Consider the following 22,904-nt stretch of genomic DNA (forward strand, 5'->3'; position numbering starts at 1 on the left):
GTCAACTTAAAAAAACTTTCTGTTTTAAACTGAAATACTTCAGAATGAGGGAGTCTGCTAACACATCAACCACAGACTTAAAAAGTCACTTGACAAAAAACCAAATTCTTCAATGACAGGAAATAATCTGGAGCAAGTTGTGACCGCACTTCAAAGTTCAGCCCTCCCTGCTCTGTGATAAACTTTCATCTTTACTCGTCATTGTGTCTTTCCTGCTCTCAGCCTGGTGTTTCTGCGAACAGGATGTTCACTTCTGCTGCCGGCAGTAGTGATGTGTTTCCCCCTCATGATGCAACACCTGGCTTCTTGACCTCCTGCCACCCAATACTCACAGTTACAGGGAACAACACATGGGAGAGTTTTATTACTCCGTATGCCTAAATATATATATATTTGGTGTTTACGGGAGCAGCCAATTGTGTCTCCCCTGCAGCATGTGGCTTTACAGCAGGGATTTACTCTACAGAAATATTTTAATGATATACAGATTGGTTATAAGAATGAATAAGAATTACACTGAAGTATAAGTCTGGTAATATTTTATATTTTTCATCTTGTCAGCTAAACTAATTACAAAACCCAAACCAACACAAAACTACAGTGAGCAGCTGTTTTAGCCTTTTAGCCACAGAAAGGAAGCCAGACAGTCCTGAAAGACAGACATTTTGGTTCTGGTCTGCACATAAGAATTGTTAACAATAACAAAACATAAACAATAACATCAGACTTATCTTTTAATAAATCCATCCAACCCTTCATTAAGGATTTAATACTGGCAGCGAAAGGTTTTATGTTTGCTGTGTCAACACTCTGTCCTATTGAGTGGAAGAAAATTAAAATAAAAAGAACCCCAAAGAGACGTCATAGTACTGGACCCAATGTTTGACAGGTGATTTATGGGACATGTAATGCAAAACAATGTTACAACAATAAGCAACAAATTGATAAAATAAAAATTAAAAAAGGATTAAAGCAGGATACCTCCTCCCTGCAGGAAGTTAATTACATGAGAAAAACAGTACAGTGCTGAGTGTCGCCCCCTATGGGTCGAGTGGCTCATCAGCATGAGGCTCTGTGTTGCTCTCTGCTGCAGCTAAAGCCGGAGTGATGGAGCTCTGCGACGTGCAGCCCAGAGCTGACACAGGCCAGTCCCGCCCCGAAATGCTGGAGGCTAGACACACAGAGGAGGAGAGGAATAGGAGACAGAGATCAGATGAGATGTATTAAGCTGTGTGTGTGTGTGTGTGTGTGTGTGTGTGTGTGTGTGTGATGAGAGCACCTTCACACTCACCCATCCAAGCTTTGAGTTTAGACAAAGATTTTTGTTTTCAGTGGACATAAAATGTCCTAAAAATATACTGTCAGTGCTTCTCTCTTTGATTTGATCTGATTTCTTTAAATTTATATTTTTTTATATTCCTAACAGTCCAGTGTGTAGGATTTAATGGCATCTAGTGGTGATGTTGCAGAGCTAAAACTTCTCCTGTGTGCCAAGTGTGCAGAACTACTGTGGCCAATGCAAAAACGCAAACTGCCCAATCCAGAGCCAGTGTTTGGTTTGTCTGTTCTGGAGAACTACTGTGGAAACAACATGGTGGACTCCAAGGAAGACAGGGGTGTAAATATAGCCACACTGCCTGCACTGAGGCCCATGGGGTGGAGGGGTCCAATGGTCACCTGGAAATATGCATGTATTCAAAGAAGAACTCATGTTATATCGAAAATGGTTCAATTTTCTTTTTATGCCCTCAAAAAGGCAAACCCATCTCCATCATGATTTTCTGTCTTTGCAAAAAAGTATTAATCTATAACAAAATGATGTCCTTATTCCGCATTAACTATAAAAAAACTATTTAATTAAAGTAATAACTTCATATTTTCTTTTGTAGTTTGTGTCATATACAGATCAGTAATGATGATTGCTGTGTAATATGTATGTTGATGTATGTTGATATCAAGTCTCTGTTTAATCCTGTAATGAAACAATATGATCTAGTTTAGGTGCAAAATTTCTCAAGACTGAAAAGCTGAGTACATCTGCAAGTGGATATAATTAAAAAAGCAGCAGTAAGACACACTGTTGGTGAAATATATATATACCTAAAACTGTGTGTATGTGTGTGTGTGTGCTTCATAACTAGTAACTAGGGTGGACTAGGGCATGCACTGGGGCCCATCGTAACCACCTGACGCCACTGGTAGAAGAGGACCCACTCTGTATGTAGATAACAACGGCTCATTCTAAGGTAACAAAAACACCATTCTAATTTTGTCAGGTGATTATAAACTAATTAAAACATAGTTATGAATATTATATACCATTTCTGCCAATATATGCCCCAAAATCCTACACATTGGACCTTTAATATTTAAATGTTTTTAGGAAAAATCTAGGACTGTCTGTCTGACCACTACTTTGATACACACTTAAATATCTCTGCAACTTTTGGATGATTAAAATTTGTGTACAGACAAATGTGGACCTTAAACAACAGCAGGTCCACATTGGTTTGAAAGAGTAACTAAAGTCCAGACGTCTGGCCTAAATGCCTCCTCCCTAGAAAATAAAAAAAGTATCAAAAATGGGCAGGGCTGGGATAAAGGACGAGACTGTTTGCTACACTAACACTAAGAGCTTAATAAATCATAGCTGCGTATTAACTGTACAAACTGTTAATTTTCAGAAAATGATCAATGTTTTAAAGTGCATCAATTCCTTTTAATATTTGGATGTTATGCCTTCTTCAGATTTTGTTCTAGCTGTATGACTTTATTGTATATTACTAACACTGCAGAGCTATTTTCATTTTAAAAACTGGTATATCTTACTTTTTTTTTACATTTATATTTGACCTTTGCAATGCTTGCATTTTATTTTTCCTTTCTCTTACTACTTGTTATGCACCAAAATACCAAGGCAAAGTCCTTGTATGTGAAAACCTACTTGGCAATAAACCTGATTCTGATGATACATGATCATCAGTGTCAAGCTGAGTTCAAACAGAAAGAGGCAGACTAATAAACTCTGCCCTTGGTGTGATGTCTTTTGTTTTTAATATGCAGTGATCAGTTCAGGAGGGTGACTGGTATCACAACACTGAACTGAGTGCTACATGGACATCTCAAGACTGTGAGATGAAACCCAAAGAGGCATGGGGAGAACTGGGTAAACTGTCACACCTTTATCTGTGTGTGTGAATGTGTCTCACCTGAGCGGCTGCACTGGGCACTCTTGGCACTGTTTGGGTGATGAACCGGAACACTGTGTCCCAGCTCCGGAGACGCAGCAGGTTTGTGGGACAGAGAGCACTTGGCTTTGTCTTTAGTTTTGCACATGCCTGCAGCCATCAGAGGAACATGTGACAAGGGGTTAACAACAACTACCACAAACCCTACCAGCTGTATCCTACCTTGACATTTTCAGCTCTCACTCAAAATACACTGAATGACATTAGCTCTCATGAATCATGTTCAACAGCAAAGTGCAGGCAGAGACTGTGAGAGCTGCAGCAGGTGTGAAATCTCTTCTTCATGTTTCACATAAACCATCCACCCTTTCATTTTTAGTTTCGTCATTTTCAAGGCCGTAAGAGCCACCAACACATCTAAAGGTGCTGACAGCTCATATGATAATATAATGATATTGATATTAATATAGAAACACTGCTGCCTTCAAACACCAGAGAGTAAACAACAAATGGCCCTATCTAGAGTCACTGTTTGGTTTGTCTGTTTTGGGCTACTATGGAAACATGGCAGTTCAACATGGTGATCTCCATAGATGAGGACCAGCTCCAGCTCTTTGTAGATATAAACAGCTCATTCTAAGGTTATGAACACACAACAATTCCTATTTTCAGGTGATTATAAACTGAAAAAACACACCTGCTATATTCCATCTCTGCCAATATATCGCCTTAAATCCTACACACTGGACCTTTGAAAAAAAATGTCCCTTCATAACAGAGTGTTATCCGATGAGGTTAGTTGCACTTTAAATAGAATAAATTTACCGTCTTTGGTAGAGATCGTAGGTAGTTTAGTTTCTGTATTTCTGATGGCAGGTGTGTTCAGGCGACCTTTGTAAATATGCCCATCCAGTCCAACGATATCAACCTCCTCCGACTAATCAGTCACCACACACACACACACAGACACAAAGGGAGCAGTTAATGGTAAGGTGACAGCCGGCAACATCCAATAGATAAAGTCTATTCTTTAAAAAGAACAAATAATAACCTATTCAGGACAACTCATTATTTTCCAGAACTTTTGGACAAATGTTGCCAGGTTTTCTAGGATGTGTGGGTACCCCTGTATGACCTCCTCTGATTGTAAGGAAGCAAATAAAGATCCCAAAAACTGCAACAGACACCTGTGCAGGAGGATTTGGGTTCAAATTATTTTTCTATGTTTACAGATCATATCTTTAGATAAATACCATTACTCTGATTCTCCCTGTGATGTATACTGGAAGTTTACATCAGAACAAAAAACAGCATAAACTATTATCTGTCATACCTGAATCACGGCGTCCACCTCAGTCTGAGGGTGGTGCTTCACGTACTGCAGGCCGGTACGTCGCTGACTGGCAGAGGTGACTGTGTGACTCCCCCCACAGCTCCGCGACACGGCCAGGTGACTGTAATCCGTCATCTCAGAGATCCGCTCACTGCTCGGTCAGAGAGAAACGTCACAACATGAGTCCGCAGCTTCTCTTTTTAAAGTCTGATGATGTAGATTTTCAGATTTGGAGAAGATCAAGAAGGCGAAGATCATGAACTGCTGTTCTATTTAGATGCAAATATTTATAGATTTGTTTGTTTTTTTCATTTATTTCTAGTCAGTGCTTCTACTGTTGTACATGCTGTTGCTCATGCTCTTATTATACACCCAGTTCTTTTACATTTTCTTTTCTTTTTTACTGTGTCTTATTTGCTGCTGAAACAATACAGTGTTTCTCATAACTACTATTAAAGTGTCATCGTGTCTCTTTCATACCAGTGTTATTCACTGGTAATGATTGAGCTATAATTTAATTATTAACATGTTTAAGTACTTAAACGTCTGTTTCTTGATGTCATGAGGCCACTTCTACAGAAAGAAACAGACTGGTATCTGCAGGAGTGTAAAATCACAGCCATGTGAGCTCCAGACAGGGTTAAAATCAGTGCAGGTGATATTGAAATCACCTCACCTCCCCTTGAGACATTAATCCTGTCCAAACTGGGCTTAAACATCAAACACAGTGACTCTGCCTCTCCTCCTGCCCTCTGTCTGACTCACTGCAGGACTCTGGGCTGGTTTCCGTCACTTGCAGTGCCAGATGTGTCACAGTGTTTCAGTCGCCTCTGCATGCTCTCTATCTGGCTGCATAACACAACCAGATGGAGACAGCCAGACTTAGCTACCTCAAAGTTTTGACGGTTAGTCCCTTGTTTTAGGCTGAGATGACAAGGTCACAGATCAGATACTGAGAAACTAACAGATGCTCTGAGTGCTGAGGGGTAGTCTATCTGCAGAGTTTCTAGATTAGAGGTTCACTTATAAAACATAAAAATGATGTTTATGGTCCTCTTTGCAAGTGAAATATTTAAAGCTTTGAAGACTCTTGTGCCACCTGCTGGTCAACAGAGGACATGGTGAGAAGAGGTGAACTGCAAGTGACTGCTGATCTCACCTCCTGTAGTGTTGTCGAAACTGCTCCAGAGCGTAAACCGTAAACGGCCTGATGGACTTGTGTGAGGGGAATCCAGGAGTGGATGGCAGCTTTACCAAATGCCTTTTATTGCCACAAACATACAAGAGTAGATGGGTTTAGAGAGCAGATAACTGGTATTTTAGAGTATTAAGTCATTTTATTTTGTAATCTGAGGAATAATGATAATAAAAGACACTGGAAAAATAACTAGAAAATGTCTTCAACTCTGGATACATACGCAGTTTGCAAATCTAATAATATGAATTATGATAATCTGGGAACTGTTATCAGTATTGACTCACTGTCCAGAGGTGTGCATGACAACAGGTCGGTCACAGGAAAGGCAGTGAAATCTGTCCACAAGTTGTCTGGAATAAACACAAAGACAGCTGATTGTACTCAGTTCTTGATTTTTTTACAGTATATAACACCAATGAGAAGATATGAGATGGATAAAGAACTGACTACTGAGGAAGTATGGATTATGGTCGACGTATCTGACCTGCACTTGATTAAAATATCCTCTGATAATGATGTCAATATTAAGTTCTCAAAAAAAAAAAAACACAACATAACTTAAATAACAAAATATTATGCCAATGAAATTTGACTGAATTACCAAATAATGACGGTTGGGTTATGTAATCCCACTCATTGTAAACTGCATGAATAATACTAACTAGTATTTCTCCATGTATGCAGATGCATGGTTGCATGCATGGTTGATTGCTTGAATGGATAGTGCAACAGATGTTTCCTTGACAGTTTGAAGTTTTAACGGTTCAACCTGATTTATTAATCACTAATTTGAAACTAGCTAATAGTTACAAAGAATTCAGGACTTAAACACACTTAGTAATGGATTTATAAGTAGCTGGTGCAATACTATACAAAACTCTCCTGCTGATCCCATTTTCACTCCACACCCTTTAGAGTGAATAAGTGATGAGTGATGTGAACACTTACTTTCTGATGCCGGCAGCGTCCTCATGCTCTGGAGCTCCCTGAGCCTGCAGCTTCTCATGGATGTTCTTCCAGCGATCTTCCAGCTGCTTCTTAACAGAGTCTAACTCAATCCTGTTCAGCTGCAGTCAAACATAACATCACACATAATGAAAGATCAAACCCTCACATCTGTCACTGAGATGTTACAGTTAGACACATTGGGCCTCATTCACCAATATCTTTGTTTTTAATATTAGGGAAAGGTCCTAAGAAAAGTCTGTGCAGCAGAATTGTTCGCAACGGTATTCTTATAATGATCAATCCAATTGTCCTTGTAAGTTGAAAGTGTGCAAGTTTATCCTGCAAATTCCCAATTAAAGGCATTAGACTGCAGGGCTGTGTGCACTACCAAAAACTGCAGAAGAAGAAGTTGAGAGAATTAAGTCAGGAATGCCCAACCAAAGGTCTGACGAGAGTGGAGCACTGGACTCCCAATATAAAAACAAACTAAACAAACAAGAAAAAAACCCTTCTGTTTTGAAGTGGAGGTACTTCTGCAGAGAGCGAAAGCCAAACAAGCTGTCATATTTAGTAGCATCAGGAGTGTAAATAAAAGAAAGATGCATAAGATGATTACAATATGCATTATTCAATCACCTGACCTGCACGCGTACCGCAAACTTTATGTATTATAGAGTCACAATTGTCAGGACTGAGGACAGAGATGAGCACCACAGCACTCTCCAAGCTGTGCATGTGTGTTTGTGAGACAGAAAGAGGGGAAGTGAAACAGAGAGGGGGAGAGAAGATAAAGGTGGATTCATGCAATGTTTCTGCAAGAAACTGATAACTTATTATCATTTATTCGGTATGCTGCTTTGTCACTTTTTGAATTGATCAATTATTAATTATTAAATGGCACAGTTCCAATTAACATAACTGATGTGAAGTGTGTAGTGTTTATTTTATGAGGCAAATGTGCTTTTTGTGAAATTAAAAAATACTAATGAGAAAGATATTATAGGAATTTAAATCCTATAATATTATACTGTAACTGTAGAATTGAAGAAAACACAACAACCAATTATTCTGCACAAACATGTCAGCACAAAATGTGTGTAAGAGTGCTCATGAGTGTGTGCAGATTCTGTTCTTACCTAAGAACAAATCCTAAATAAGAAAACATTTGTGAATGTGAGAATCTTTATGAAAACTGCGTAAGTGGGATTTAAGAAGAAATTTCTTCTTAAGAACGAGTGGGGAATGAGGCCCAGTGGGCCTGTCTGAACAATGATTACCTTGCATTCCATCTCAGTGGAGAGTTTGTCGATGACTTTGTGCCAGTCCTGCTCCTGGCCGGTCACCTTGTTCAGAAGCTCGTGGAACATGGTATTGAGATGCTCAGTCGTAGAGTCAAACTGCAGACGACTTACTTTGCTCTCCAGAGCAGATTTATCGGCTTTCTTCAGGTGTGGAGAGAAAACAAGAAGTTCAGTATAAGTAGGATAAAAAGATACAGGCTGACCCTTAACTAAGTTACTTACTATTTCACTCTCAACCATCTGCTTGTCAGCCTTCTTCTCCTCTAGCTTCTCTGCCGTTCTGAACAGCTTCTGTGAAAATAAGAACAGCAATATTAAGCTATAACAAGCAGCGATGAACGGGCCCTCGCAGTCCACGCGCGTCGGGGCATGCTGCCGTCGGGGGGTGTGCACCTAGATGTCTTGTCAGCTGTAATAAATAAAAAAAATAAACGTTATCTCCTACTTACATTTCCAGTATACAGGTAGGCACCCAACCCACGTATGTATTTTTCCAAAAAGTAGAAGCTGAATACATGCCCAATAGTTCAAGGTCTTCTGACTCTTTAAAAGTTGACATGGTGTCTCTAGCTCAAAGTATGAGGGACAAGAAGAGGTTGAAAGTCAATGAGTTTTGAAGAGGATTTGAAGATTTTCCAATTTACTTCCATTCACACTAATTAGACTGCCACCAGAGTGCCACCTATTGGCCAATTTACACCAAATTTTGCACAAACCCTCATCGGGCCATGGAACACAATTAGCAAAAGTCTTGTGGTAATCGGACTGTATTTGGTGAAGATATGAAAGACTGTTTTGAACACAATGTGCAGGAATTTGTTTTATATTTTGGCCGTTTTTTGGACTATCAAAATTCTTTTGATAACTTTTTGTGAGAAGGCTCCACAGATGCTACATACAAAGTTTGGTGCAAATCAGTGAAATCGCCTAGGAGGAGTTCGAAAAAGTACGTTTTTCATTTGTCGCGATTTAGCGAATGGAAAGTTACCGCGAAAGTGGGCGTGGCTTACACCACACAATTCAGCTGAATTCAGAGAACACGTAAATAGAAGGTTCAACAATGTGTGACATATTATGTGGGAGTTATTAGCCAAAAACGCTTTTGCATTGAAAATAGTGCCACCTGCTGGTCATTTTTGGTGTGTGAGTTACAGGGGCCAGTCTATACCACCCCTATCAATTATATCTCCATGAGTATTATGGTGTTGGCACCAATATTAAATTAGACGGCCACCAGAGCGCCACCTAGTGGCGGATCGGTAAGTGCTTCGTCAGATATCCTCAGGAGGGCATTGACAATAATTATACCAAGTTTCGTGTTAATCCGCCCAACCGATGTTGAGATATAAAATACTTCAATTTAAAGAGCACCACCTTGTGGTCATCACCCGAAATTTTGCACAGAGCCTCAGGGGCTCATGGGGAAGTGGTAACTTGAGTTTCATGTCATTCAGATACACCAATGTGGAGATATGCAGCACTTCCTGTTTAAAACGAAATCTACAGGAAGTTGTTATTTAATAACTTGAGTATTGTTTGGACTATCGAAATTCTTTTAATAACTTTTTGTCGGGAGGGTCCACAGATGCTGTGTGCAAAGTTTCACGCCAATCGGTGAAATTGCCTGGGAGGAGTTCGAAAAAATAGGTTTGCGACATTTTGCGAATTTGCGAGAAAAAAACAATAGGCGGAAATGGGCGTGGCCTATACCACAAGATTCAGCACAATTCACTGAACGCGTGGATATAAGGTTTTTGAATGTGCGACAAAGTATATGGGAGTTATGAGCCAAAACGCACTTTCCTTAATAATAGCGCCACCTAGTGGTGGAAATTCAGGAGGACAATAGATTATAAAAAATTTCGCCAGGTGTGACTTATATTCCAAGTTTGGTGAGTTTTGGGGTATGTTCAGGCAGTGAAAAATGCGATCATTTTGGCAGAAGAAAAAAAAAATAATAATCAGGAGAAAAACAATAGGGACCTCGCAGGTCTGTGACCTGCTCGGGCCCTAATTAAATGAAGTGGAGAGCAGAAAAACGGGTTAAAAACCAAAAAGATTGGGAATCACTGACATTCTGTAGTGAGTGGATGGATCAATAATGCAATAATTAGCATATTTTCAGTATCAATATCAATATCACAACAAACAATGTGATTAAAGTAATAAAAGTACGTCATAACTGATATTATTACACAGAGACAAATATACATGGAAAGATGCTAACGTTTGTTTGTTTACCTCTATGTGACTCTGTTTCTGTCTACTGTCTTCGTCCAGACACCTGGCGGTTTCATGCAGCTTTTCAAACTCTGCTTGAAGCTGCAGGATCGCCTTCTGCACATCATTCACCAGCTCTACCTTCTCAAACACACACATACACACAGTTATACACACACACAGTCATGTTAAAATATATAGCAGTCACAGCTAGTAATAAGTTCCCCCGAAAGTGAACTGAAAGTGTTGCATCAGTAAATAAAAACATGCACAACATATGATTCTAAATCTGCACACAGGGTCACCTGCCGGAATGTTAACCAGACAAATTTAAACTTATCAAATTTCTGTAATTATAAAGACTTGTATTGGTTAATTTAAAACTGAGTTTACATTTATGTTTGTGAAGAGTCTCAGTCATTCAGGTCATGGGATATCTACAGGCACTGAGTCAAAGAAAACTGGGCTTGTTATAAATTCTTGAAGATGTCTCATGTGGACTAAGAACCCAACTGTGACCTCAACCACTCTCACCTGGGACGCCCTTCCTGTCAGAACTGATGGGGAGTCTTCATCAAGCATGTGTGCTTAAATATCAGCCTTAGACACAGGTATTATATCAAATGTAATGATTTCTGGAGTTATCAGAAGTTTAAAAAAAATCAGTGTCATCTTCCAAAATGATGTTTCTGTCGGTTCACCTGTTGAATTTACATCTTTGTTAAAGCTGCCACCAATTAAGCTTTAATATTCATGACAGCATCTTCCTACTTGTCCCTATCTATATGACAGAAATTATTATTTTGCAAAAAAAAGAGCTTGTGAAAATAAAATGTGTGCCTAAAGGGAAACTCAACTGATTTTCCACCTAACTGTGTGTGTATAAATCCTTTAGTGTGTTCAGAGGGAGCTGTGTGAACTCTGATAAATGTCTACAACTGATGTCATTTGAGTCAGGGTTGGTTGGGGCTGAAAACTACAAGTTTGAATATAAAGAATAACCAGAGGTGTGGAGTTTGAAAGAAGCGAGACCTCTGTAGCCTGATGCTCATCAACTAAAATAACTAGCATAACACTACAAAATTTCCCATCCAACTGATGATGGTTGTGTTGCACTGTGGGTTGCATTATATCAGAACCAGAAAAGACAGTATGTGACACTGAGGAGCTTGTCCTGGTGCTGCTGATGTTGATGTTAAGACAGCCGGAAAACCGTCTGGATTGTATTTTGCTGCCTTGAAAAAAAGTGTTTTGTTTTTCTTACTCACCTTTTCACGGTCTCTCATCAGGCTGTCTATTAAAGCTCTCTGCTGGTTCAGTTGATCCATCAGGTTATTCAACACATCCTGTGAAACTAAATGGCAAATATAGTATCATTAGTATAAGTCAGGGAAATAACTTCTCTCAAAACAAGATTTAGTCAATTTAAACTTAATCTTTTAAAGTTTCCTGCTTCATGTATGCATTATGTTGATCGGTTTGCGGGGCATTATGACATGACACAGCAGTTTGAAAAAAACAATAGATCTAATTAGTTCTGCAGAGGACAAATGATTACACCATCAGTTCCACAGGCATGGCTAACACTACTGTCAAGTGTTGTAAAGTAATAACAACAATGCTATAGACAAGATATACACTGCTAGTGAGGCTGTTCTAAATTGATTAAAAGTTGCCAGACATTGTAGTTTTGTAGTTTTTTTACTTAGTTCTACTCCATTCTTAAAACTCTGGCACCCTATACGCATCACTGTGGACTTAAAAGGATATTAAAGTCATGTATATACATTGGTCTCTAGTGATTGGCTAGGGAATACTGAATCCCTCTCCCCAACAGAAATTGGGAGTGGAGGAAATATCTGACTGAAGATGGAAACTGAGTGTAACAAGTTGCCATTTCCATCTGATACCAGGCAAGCAATATATGTCAGTTAAGGGAATACATATGTTTTTGGGAAATATGCTTATTTGCTTTCTTGCAGTTGCAGGGAGGATTGACACCACTCATGTCTGTATGGATAACATGAAGCAACAGTCAACAGATGCTTAGCTTAGCTAAGCATAAAGACAAGACACAGAGAGAAGCAGCTAGCCTGGCTCTGTCCAAAGGTAAGAAAAGCCACCTATGCATACCTCTAGAGCTCACTGATTAAAACAGTAACACTGTTTTCAGTCTCCACACAGACATGAGAGTGGTATCAATCTTTTCATGTAACTCCTGGCAAGAAGGCAAATAAGCAAATTTCCCAAAACGTCACGCTATTCCCATAAGAGCTGCTGGTAGCACTGGAGCAAATTATCTACCAGGACACATGGACGATTTTGGTGTTTAAGTCAAGCTTAAAAAATGTGATGCATTCTTTTTTTGTAAGATTCTTGTGTGTATGAGACAGTTATTTTATGATTGTCTTTTCCCTTTTTATACATAGAGACCAAAAACATAGAAGTCTGTCATATAAAATAAGATTTAAATTTTGTGTGTGTGCATGACCTTTTCATACATGATAAAGAGCTGACTGAGAAAATAAGATTTCAGGGCCTTTAACTCAGTCAACACTCTACAGATAACTAAAGGGGCACAACCAGGGTACATCAGGTTATAGAAAGTTACCTTTATTAGTGATGAGCTCTTTAAGGTGTGTCAGCTGTGACTGGTCCACCTTTCCCTCCTCAAGCGCTGCAACACGAGCCTCCAGCTTGCTGAACCTCTCTCTCAGTTTGCCGATGTCTCTTAGGGCCTCCACCGTCTCCGAGTAACACTCTAAGCTGCCGGCCTTTCGAGTTAGGGATGTACCAGCAGCCATTGAGCCTATTTTAGGATGAGTCTGCTGTGGTGGCCCTAACAGGACAGAAGGAGCCTCTGTGGCTGTCTGGGTGTCTGTCAAAATCTGTCCAGGAATCGTTGGAGAACTAGGAGCTGATCGCTGACTGGTATCCTCAACAGGATGGGGGGAGGAGGGCATGCTGGTATGAGCAGGTGCAGAGTTTACAGGAGTGAAGTTGCTGTTGAAAGGTCCGTATGTGGCTGGATCAACAACCTCTGACTTTATGAGCTCCTGTAAAAAAGTAAAGACATGCTAAACAAGACTGAGGCAATCCACAGGTGTCTGGGTCATTTACTGTTACCTTAATAGATTTTGTTCTAAATGTGTTTTCATCAGTCTGTTGGTGGTTAAAAACGAAAACAAGAAACAGTCACAAATCCACATAAACATGAAGACTGATATGAGATCATGATTAACAGCAACTCTGGAAGATACCTACATGGTCTAATGAAATTGTGGTCGCAATCTGTGTCTGACTGTATGATATCAATGTGAGGCTGTCAGATTGTGTGATAAATGTTCGGTGAATCATAGCACTACAATGTAAATACAATTAAAAAGTATGTGAAAGCAGAAGCACATCATCTAACTCTGATGTTATCAAATAATGTCTTTTGGTGTCACAGGTCTTCCAACAAACTTCTTTTAGGTTTGGCGTCAATCATTTGGGCTTACCAAATGTCACACCAGCCAATATATACTGCATCATTTCATGTTGTATTCTGGGGGATATCAAAGCTAATAGGCAGCTGGATTGTGAATAGTCGAGGTCTTTCAAAATGAGGAATTCTGGATGTTGATTTCTGATTTATCAGTCACATAAGTAGCATCACTGGGGTCACCGGTAACCGTCTGAGAAATACTTCTGATGCAAACTCAGTGCAGATCAGGGGTTTAATATCCAAGTCTGACACTGAAAGCACTTCTCAAACCACCTTTGGACCTCACCTTCTGCAGGTTTTCTCTGTCACTGAGCAGAACTGACTGCATGATGTCCCAGGTCACACACTTGCTCAGCTCCTCTGGGTCTGGATACTTTTGAAATGTGACCCTTAGAGATCTCTGTCACAGTAACAACAGAGAAGATGAAACTTTAACAGGGTATCTACAGGTGTTAGACACTTACATTTGATGCTTTTGAAAACCTTTCAAGATCATTTTTAACCAAATATAGGACTGATTTTTAGACACATTTTTTTCTTATTCCAACAAAGATGTAGATAAGTATCAAAGTAGGTAGTTTATGTGGCCCTGTGCAGAGGCAGGTTTTATGTAGGAATATAGTAATACATGAGTTTAATCTATATGTTGCCAATAACTACAAGTGTAAAGTAAAAAGACTATTAGTTTCAGTGGTGGGTGTAAAGATCTGTAACATCAGAAATGTGGACTGTATCGCAGAAGACCTCGACTCATTGTTACAAAGAGAAATTAACAGTTGGATAAATGAGATTAGACAAAGGTTTGTGGCTGTTAAGATCTCACAAATTCAAATATAAGGCTATTTAATGACTTTTAAGGCCTAGTATTCATTTTAAAAGAATAATTTTCATCTGCAGAAACACTGTTTAATCAGTATTTCTGGATCATAGATCATTGCAACAACTTTAATAATTTGAAAAAGAAAACTGTCTTTATGTTATCATATGCAGCCAACAGTGTAAACACTATGAAGTACGAACAGTGGGGAGTAAAGCTGATATTGTGTCGTCTCACCACAGTGTCCTCCAAAGCATCCACCTGCTGGCAGCACTTCTCCAAATTATTGAGCGTCTCTACTTGACCTGCACCAACCATCTGGACACAGCAGAAAGAGAATACCCATCTGCAAGAGTGTTTCCACTGGGGTGGGAGGAACATACCTCCCTCACTTTTCAAAGTTCTGTTATCCCAAATTGGTTAAAAATGTTGTGGTGCCCAAGTGATGTCTTCAGAAGTCTAGATTTGTCTGACCATCAGTCAAAAACCAAAAGAGATTTAATTAACTCTTACATACGACAAAGAAAAGCATCAAACCCTCACGAATAAAAAAGCTGGAATCAGAGGAGCTTTGACATTTGTTTCATTATGTCAAAAATATTTAAGATTATCATACAAAGATTATCATTATATTATAGTTGCTACCAGTTCACAAAATAATACTTAAGATAATATTTTATCAGTAATCCATTTGGACAGTCTTACCTTCTGTTGGTGGCAAAGCTCCTTCATCTCTTCCTTCATCTCTTCCTTCATCTCTTCGCTCATACTGTCTCTTTGGCTGTGGAGCTCCTGAATGAGCGTCATGACCTACAGTTAGAACAGAAAGACACATGAGAAAATCAATCATTGGCCATAACGTTTAAGTTACTCAAATAGCTCAGTTTGATCTTTCTGTGGGATCTGAGGACACTGTGAAAGCATACATTAAAGAAAAGTTCAGGGATCTGACCCATAGGAAAACTTGATCTGACCTCTGACCCCAAAGAAAGCAGGCAGGAATTCAACAGAAGCTGACACAAAGGGTGAAGCTCAATCCAGGGTTTGCAGATGAGACAATTCAAGCTGTTACACTTGTTCCATATGAGCTATCTCTGGCTGATAATCTGTTCTTTAACTAAGTTATTTAAATTTCCTGTGAGGCTGTCAGGGTTTGTTGGCACAGTAAACATGCATGCTTGTGTATGTGCATGTGTGCGTGTGTGTGTGTGTCACAACTGGAACAAAGGACATTCCTGAGCTGCATGTGAGGTGGTGTTTAACTTGTTGCAAATGTGCCCGGACATGAAGTGATGCATAGTGACCCCACAGAGCTTCACAGCCTTTATCAGCAGCCTGAATGACTAACAGCTTGTTAATAAGTGGCCTCACACTGCATAGCAAATATGACCATTTTCTTTCACGTTTCCATAAACTACACTTTTATGTTAGCTACTGCTTCAAGCAAGAAGATACATCAATGAATCAACAATTTTTTGCTCTCACATGATCATTCATTCATTATCTGTAGCCGCCATCTTTTTCAGTGCCGCAGGGGGTGCTGGAGCCTATTCAAGCTAACATTGGGTGAGGGGCCTCAAGTTAAATAACACCACCATCAGTCATGCGTCATGTATTTCTTTGCTTTCTGTAAGTGGAACTTAAAACCAGGCATCAATTTTAGGGACACATTTCCAAAGTGGTAACAGACCCAGTTAGCACTGTACATCCTGTTCAAAGATCCAAAGGTTTTATTTGTCACATGATGCTCAAACAATAAGTGCAGTGGCGAACCCTTGAGGGAGTGCTAAAAAGACACGTGCATAACAGAACAATAATTAGAATAACAGAATACGAGAAAGACAAAACATTATGAATATATGTACTAAATATTAGTATTAAAATGCTCACATCTATATTAGTCCTGTGTGTAGGTGGGCTGTGCAGTTTTTCAGTACAAGAAATGCAAGCTATACAATAAAAATGCGTACACACTGCAGGGTTGTACAAAGGATTCACAGAGGACAATGTGATGGACAATACAGACAATGTTGGCTCGATAGCATCATCTACTGTCTTCAACATGAAGCTTTGCCTTCCTCCAAATACATTTTTACACTCAGGACATCCTTCTTTCACCCAAGAAGGTGTTTCAATAACTTCACCAAAGAGAAAATTGAGAGAACACCAAGTTTGTGTTTCTGCCTGTTGACTGACATCTGCACTGCACTCAGTCGTTGCCTCCCCCTTTTCCATACAGTATGGGCTTATATGCATGAGTGGACAGAGGCTGTTTACGGTCCCATAATATGAGCAGTTATAGAGCTACAACTAACAGTTATCTTCATTGTCAATTAATGTGCCGATACCAAAACCATTCCCTAAAGTTTAAATTAAAGTCCGCAAAATATCTTTTTGTCCATCCAAAAGTCTAAAATTCAAAAGTATTCCATTTGTTGTTATTGAAGACTAAGAAAACCAGAGTATTTATATTTGAGAAGCTGGAACCAGGAAATATTTGCTGCAATATATAAATATTTCTGTCAATTGACTAAATGATTACTTGACTGCTTATTTCAGCTGTAAACAGTGGCATAAATTATACTGAGTGATGATAATTTGAATTATTTTTTAAGTAATCAATAACAGACTAAAATTGGAATAAACTAGAATTGGAAAATACTGAAACCAGTCAAAAGTGTCCTCAAGAAATCCTTTATAAAACTCCTTGATCTCACCCAAAAACTAAGCATTTGTCTCTTGGCCCCGGAGCCCAACATTCCATCAAATTATGTTCACAAGCTTTAAAGAAATTCTGTTTACTGACAAAAAAAACAGGGCAAGAAAAATGACCCCCTGAGAAGGAGTCATAATTCAGTGAAGAAGCCTTAAGCTTTATCCTTGTTACTCTTTAAGCTGTTGCCTCTATTTGAGCAGTCAGCCATTAACTGGACCTGACTGTTGGTGCACTTTGATCAGCAAACGTCACTCAGCTGTTCTCACAGAGTCCCATCAGCTGCCACGAGGGATTCCACAGCCAAACACACCTTTTATGAAAACAATTCCTGTGACAGGTTAATGGATGAACCATGGCATACAGCCTGACCCTCCCTGACATGTGGTATATACTGCAGTTATGCTGCACACAGGGGCTGCTCTGCCTTCAGAGGGGAAGACACTGGTGAATGAGGGCATGCTGGGTCATCTCATCATAGTTAAGTCAGCGGATACGGCAGCTGACCCGGACGATGCCCACAGAGGACATGAATGATTCAGATGGGTTTCTGAAAGACGCAGCATCACCTGCACCTGCCCGATGTCCTGCTTTTCACCTGAGAGCTATTCATCCCCTGACAACCAGAGTCATCTCTGCAGGGGACTAATTACCCTCCATCATACAGAGGGAGCAGGGGAGAGAAAGAGAGGGTGATCAGGAGCGAGACAGGAAACGGTGAAGGCAAATTTAGCCAATGTCACAAAAAACACCTCCACCTTTCTGCTCTGATCAAACTCTTGCCCTTGCTTCACTGTAATTCTGCCTTTTTAAGATAAAAGATGACAGTTTATGTAACACTGGAAACCCTCACCTCTCTCTACCCCTCTTTTGGAAGTGGCCTGATAGAAACCTGAACAGAGACACGCAGAGGTCATTTGAGATGTCAGGGTGGCGCCCATCTCCTATTGTCCTCTGTTCTGTCATCAGCGGCCTAATACTTTGCTGAAATATTCACCGCAGCCCGCCAGATACAGAAGAAAAGAATAAGAGTGTACTGCTGCCTCAGACTCAAAGGTCTTTCAGTTTTTAAAGAATTAACCAAACAACCATGTGAGCAGGATAACGATGGATTGCAACAGTAAATCACACAGAAAATGCTGCTGTCCTGCTCCATCTGGGTTAACATTTTGGAGCATGTTGCATGTCTCCTGATTAGTGATGTCACAGCAGGTGCTTTCATCACAAAAGTAAAACACCTGTTATGACATCACTGTTCAGGCTGTGGCCACTAGTGTATCTGAACATTTCAACACTAGAAAACAGTGAAGCAACAGCTATCAATGGTCATCTACTGCATGCAGAGGATACTTTAAAGGATAAAATCAAATTTCAACTTAGACCTTATTAAAATATTGAATTGTGCAGAGAACAACCTCACTGACAGCTACAGAAATAATAATGAACAATGATAATAAACACAATTATCCTCCCACACACAAGACATTTTTAACTTCTGTTCTCTGCTCTAATAATCATAAAAAAACTGACTGAAGCTGTGTATCTGATTTAATAATAATACAGTTTATGATCTGTGTTGGAGGAATTACTCAGATCATTTACTGAAGCAAAAGTAATAATAGTGTTTAAAAATGCAGCATAAGTAAAAATCCTGCAGTTAAAATGTCCTTTCAGTATTTAATAGTATAAATATCCCCCATGTAAGTGTTAAACTATTATACATTTTTGGATTATTATTACAGATGCATTAAAGGAACAGTGGGTAAGATTTAGGGGAGATGTAGGGGCCTCTTTGCAACCAGCTCAAAACTTCTTCAGGTTAGAATTCCTTCAGTGTGTATTGTTCAGAAGGTCCACAGAGGTTCCTTCCTCTCCAAAACAAAAGGACCCAGTGATTTAAAGCAGTGAAAACACTGAATAACACAATTTCATGTTACAAATCAATGTTTCTCCTATGCTGTCAAAGACGCCCGCTTGCCCAGCACCAGCTAACATGCGCTAACCTATCTTCTCTCATAACTTAATGCATGCTCATCCTATTTCTGATCCAGACGTTCAGGAAGTTTTTATCATTTTCCAAAATATCCACAGAGGTCTCCTCCTCTCTAAAACAAGCACACCCGGTGATTTAAACCGGTAAAAACACGGTATAGAGCATTTCAATGTTAAAAATCAGCTTTTCTGACGCTCTTGCCGAGGAGGGGCTACTCACTACAGTGGTCGACAGGAAAACGTGAATGGCCCTATCTAGAGCCAGTGTTTGGTTTGTCCATTCTGAGCTATTGTAGAAAAATGCTGTTGTAAAATGGCAGTCTCTGCAGACAAGGACACATTTATGCAGGTGATTATACACTAAAAAAACATACTTATTATATTATACTCAATTTCTGCTAATATATCCCCCTAAATTCTACACACTGGACCTATAAGTAGCATTGAATGTAGTAGCTGGATGACCTTGCTTTTACTGTTGCTGGATAGTTAAATCTATTACAGCGGTAGTGGAAAGTAATTAAGTACATTTACTCAAATACTGTACCCAGCAGCACATAATTTTATTAAACTGAGCTCCATTTTTACTAGCTGGAATATTATAGTGATGTACACATTAATGCATCAATAATTATAATGCAATAACTTAATAAATGTTTTTCTGAAATGTTAATGCTAATTTTAAATGGTTTTAATTTTTTTTCTACTTAAGTAAAATATTGAATGCAGCCCTTTTACTTGTAACAGGGTATTACTAAACTTCAACATTGATACTTTTACATAAGTAAAATATCTGAGTACTTCTTCTACCACTAAATTACAATGCACCATATTTATTGCTAAATAAATGTAGTAATGTACAAAATAAAAATGTTTCCCGCAGATAAGAGAATACCGTAGCACAACATGAAAATACTAAGCACAGTAATTGATTAAATGTAGATATTGCTAGTTACATTACATCACTATATGTAATACTGATGATGTATCTGATTAGGGAAAAAAGTTTCATTTATCATTAAGCCTATAAAAGTTTGTTTTGATGGTTGATTTTGGAAAAAGTCTTGTTTATGATTTGGTAAAATAAATATTAGGACAGCTACAGGTAGGGGATATAAAATTCAAAATAAAACCGTGTTTGACAGAATAAAAGTCCTTATCTGTAACACATTGGATGAGTCGTTGTTCTAACCTTGGACACGTCGTCCTCGCAGGTCTGGATGCGGGACTGGAGCTGAACGGAGGAGGGGGTCGGAGATATCCGCTCCCGCAGCTCTGTGCCGGTTTCCTCCTCTGTATGGTGGCCCTCTTTGGGAGCGGTGACACCCATCAGAGCATCGCCGGAAGGAGGGTCCCTCCATCGGGTCTTCATCTCTCGGATACCCAGCTGCTTGAGCATTGCGTGGAGCAGGGCGTGTAGGGCGCTGAAGTTGACAGCTCCCCTCTCAGGTGTCCCGATAGATAAATTCAACAAGTCAAACAAGCTGATATTCTCCTCCGACATTTTTGTTTGTGTGAGAGAACACAAACGTATATTAGTTCAAGTTAAGCTAACGTTAACTTTAGCTAGCGTATCAAACTTAAACTATATTTTAGCTAACTAATCCGGCTTGCGACGACCCCTGCCTTGATTAATAGCGAACATGTACTGGATAAAGTATAAAAATATATATGTATTTACGTCACTTTGGTCTTTGTCTAACGTTATGAATTGTTACCGGCATCCCGGTAATCTCGGTAGCTGATTGTAGTGAGAATGTAATAAGAGAAAACAGCAACCGCGGCTGCGACAAACCAGACGGGTTTACCGGAAATACGGTGAATTACCTTTCAAAGTAAAGCTCTGATGAGGTCCAAAAACATTCTCAGCAACATCTGCGTAACCGAGTACATTTACCCTGAGTTCATGTTAAATATTATAAGCTTGATGTCTTGATGTTGATTCCTTAACATGAATTTGTTCCAAACATTTAAATTAAACATTTTAAGGAGAATTAAATCTGTCTCATTTATACATATTTAGGAGATGTTATAGCCTAATTCAGTTTTGGTGAAATCATGTAAGTAATCCTTAAGTTTCTTAATGTAGGGGAGTCCCAGTGTTTACCATTTATTTAAATTTTCTGTGGGGTTTAATTGCCGAGGCAACCTTGAGACATTTGATTTAATTTATAGAGAAAAAAACACGTTAAGAATTTTTCACAGATCTAACATCTCTTCTTCAAGAGCACAAGACTGATGGATTTATATTAAATGCATGCACTGGACCACCATAGTTCCACAACATAGAGCCCCTCAGAACACAAACAGAGCCTGTTTACCCCAGTAGGCCACTGGACTTTGGCACAGATTTAACGCATTTGTACTTTACTACAGTCTTTCTGCGATAATTGTAATGTATTAGAAGCCTAATAATGTTGAGGTTTGAACTGTTGGTTGGATAAAGCAAACATTGGGCTTTGGGTAACTGTGGCAGACAGCATTTCTCAGTATTTTTACAAACCAAACAATAGATCGAATAATGGAGAAAATAATCAGCAGATTAATCCAAAATGAAAACAATTCCAGTTAGCCCAAGATGAGCTCCACTGCAACCAACTACAACAGTAAAATCCTGTTTTTAATTAATGTAATAATAATCTAATGATATATAGAAGAATATAACAATCACAAGGAACATTTTTCTTCTTTGACACTGTAAGTACACGTTTCCATTTTTTATTTTTACTTTAATCAAGCAACTTCTCTTTGCACTTTTGAATCTGAATATTTTCTCCACCACTGGCCTGCTGTGAAAATCCCCCACTAACGCTTTTATTTTTAAGTTTTGACCGGATGTAGTACGTAGCATTTTTTCTCACTTGACGTCATCTCGCCCTACGGATTCCCACGTTGGGATCATGTGGCGTTACCGATCACTAGGCAACGAGTGGAGATCATGCTGCGTTCATGGAATGGGGGAAAAAAGATTTTCTTTGGACAGGAACATTTTCTTCCATCTTTGTGATAATACAGCCAATAAAATAATAAAAAATACAGTCTCTTGTCATTTATATACCTTTACTTATTTCAAGATAAAACTAAAACTGCACACCAGCCAAAGGCATGACACACCTGTCCAGTGGATGGATTATCTTGGAAAAAGAGAAGTGTAATTAACAAGGATTTAAAACAAGTTTGCGACCAAAATTTGGGAGATAAATCTCATGCATATTTACTATACTGCTCTTTACATACCGTTTATTCATTTTTTAATTACTGTACACTTCTACCACAAACATATATATATAGGCTATATATACATATATATATGTATATATATATATATATATATACACACACACATATATATATATATATATATATATATTTTTATTTTATTTTTTTAACTTCTGCACTATATCTTAGATTCTCATTTGTGATTTTCTTTTTTAGGCTATTTCATGTGCATTGTAGAAGGGAGCCTAAGATCAATGATTTTCATTGCCAATGACTCTTCTCTGTAATTGCTGTGCATACAACAATAAATTACTTGAAATCTGAATTATGTTTTGTTATCAGTCTTCTTATTTTATTGGGATTATATTTTATTAATAAAACTAAATGGTAAGAAAAAATATTCACTTTGTTTTCAGGATGATTTAAAGCATACGTTTTATTACTATTGTTGAATACAAGAACCAAAAACCCAAGAAAAAATTATAGCT

The 22,904-nt window shown here is 38.8% G+C and overlaps 1 protein-coding gene across 1 annotated transcript; it reads right to left on the bottom strand.

Moving 5' to 3' along the window:
- Window positions 1-506: 506 nt before the first annotated feature.
- Window positions 507-20,920, bottom strand: LOC126406041 (uncharacterized protein C16orf96). The gene is made up of 16 exons (XM_050070164.1): window positions 20,390-20,920; window positions 15,198-15,302; window positions 14,730-14,810; window positions 13,962-14,075; window positions 12,800-13,244; window positions 11,457-11,542; window positions 10,210-10,329; window positions 8,191-8,259; window positions 7,945-8,109; window positions 6,668-6,786; window positions 6,004-6,069; window positions 5,681-5,782; window positions 4,522-4,672; window positions 4,014-4,125; window positions 3,210-3,338; window positions 507-1,171 (listed from the first exon to the last, which is right to left on the bottom strand). Exons 1-16 carry the CDS (start codon window positions 20,699-20,701, stop codon window positions 1,041-1,043), a joined length of 2,307 nt encoding a protein of 768 aa, XP_049926121.1. The 5' UTR covers window positions 20,702-20,920; the 3' UTR covers window positions 507-1,040.
- Between the last annotated feature and the right edge of the window lie 1,984 nt (window positions 20,921-22,904).

The sequence above is a fragment of the Epinephelus moara genome, chromosome 18 (assembly GCF_006386435.1).
Source record: "Epinephelus moara isolate mb chromosome 18, YSFRI_EMoa_1.0, whole genome shotgun sequence".
NCBI lineage: Eukaryota > Metazoa > Chordata > Actinopteri > Perciformes > Serranidae > Epinephelus > Epinephelus moara.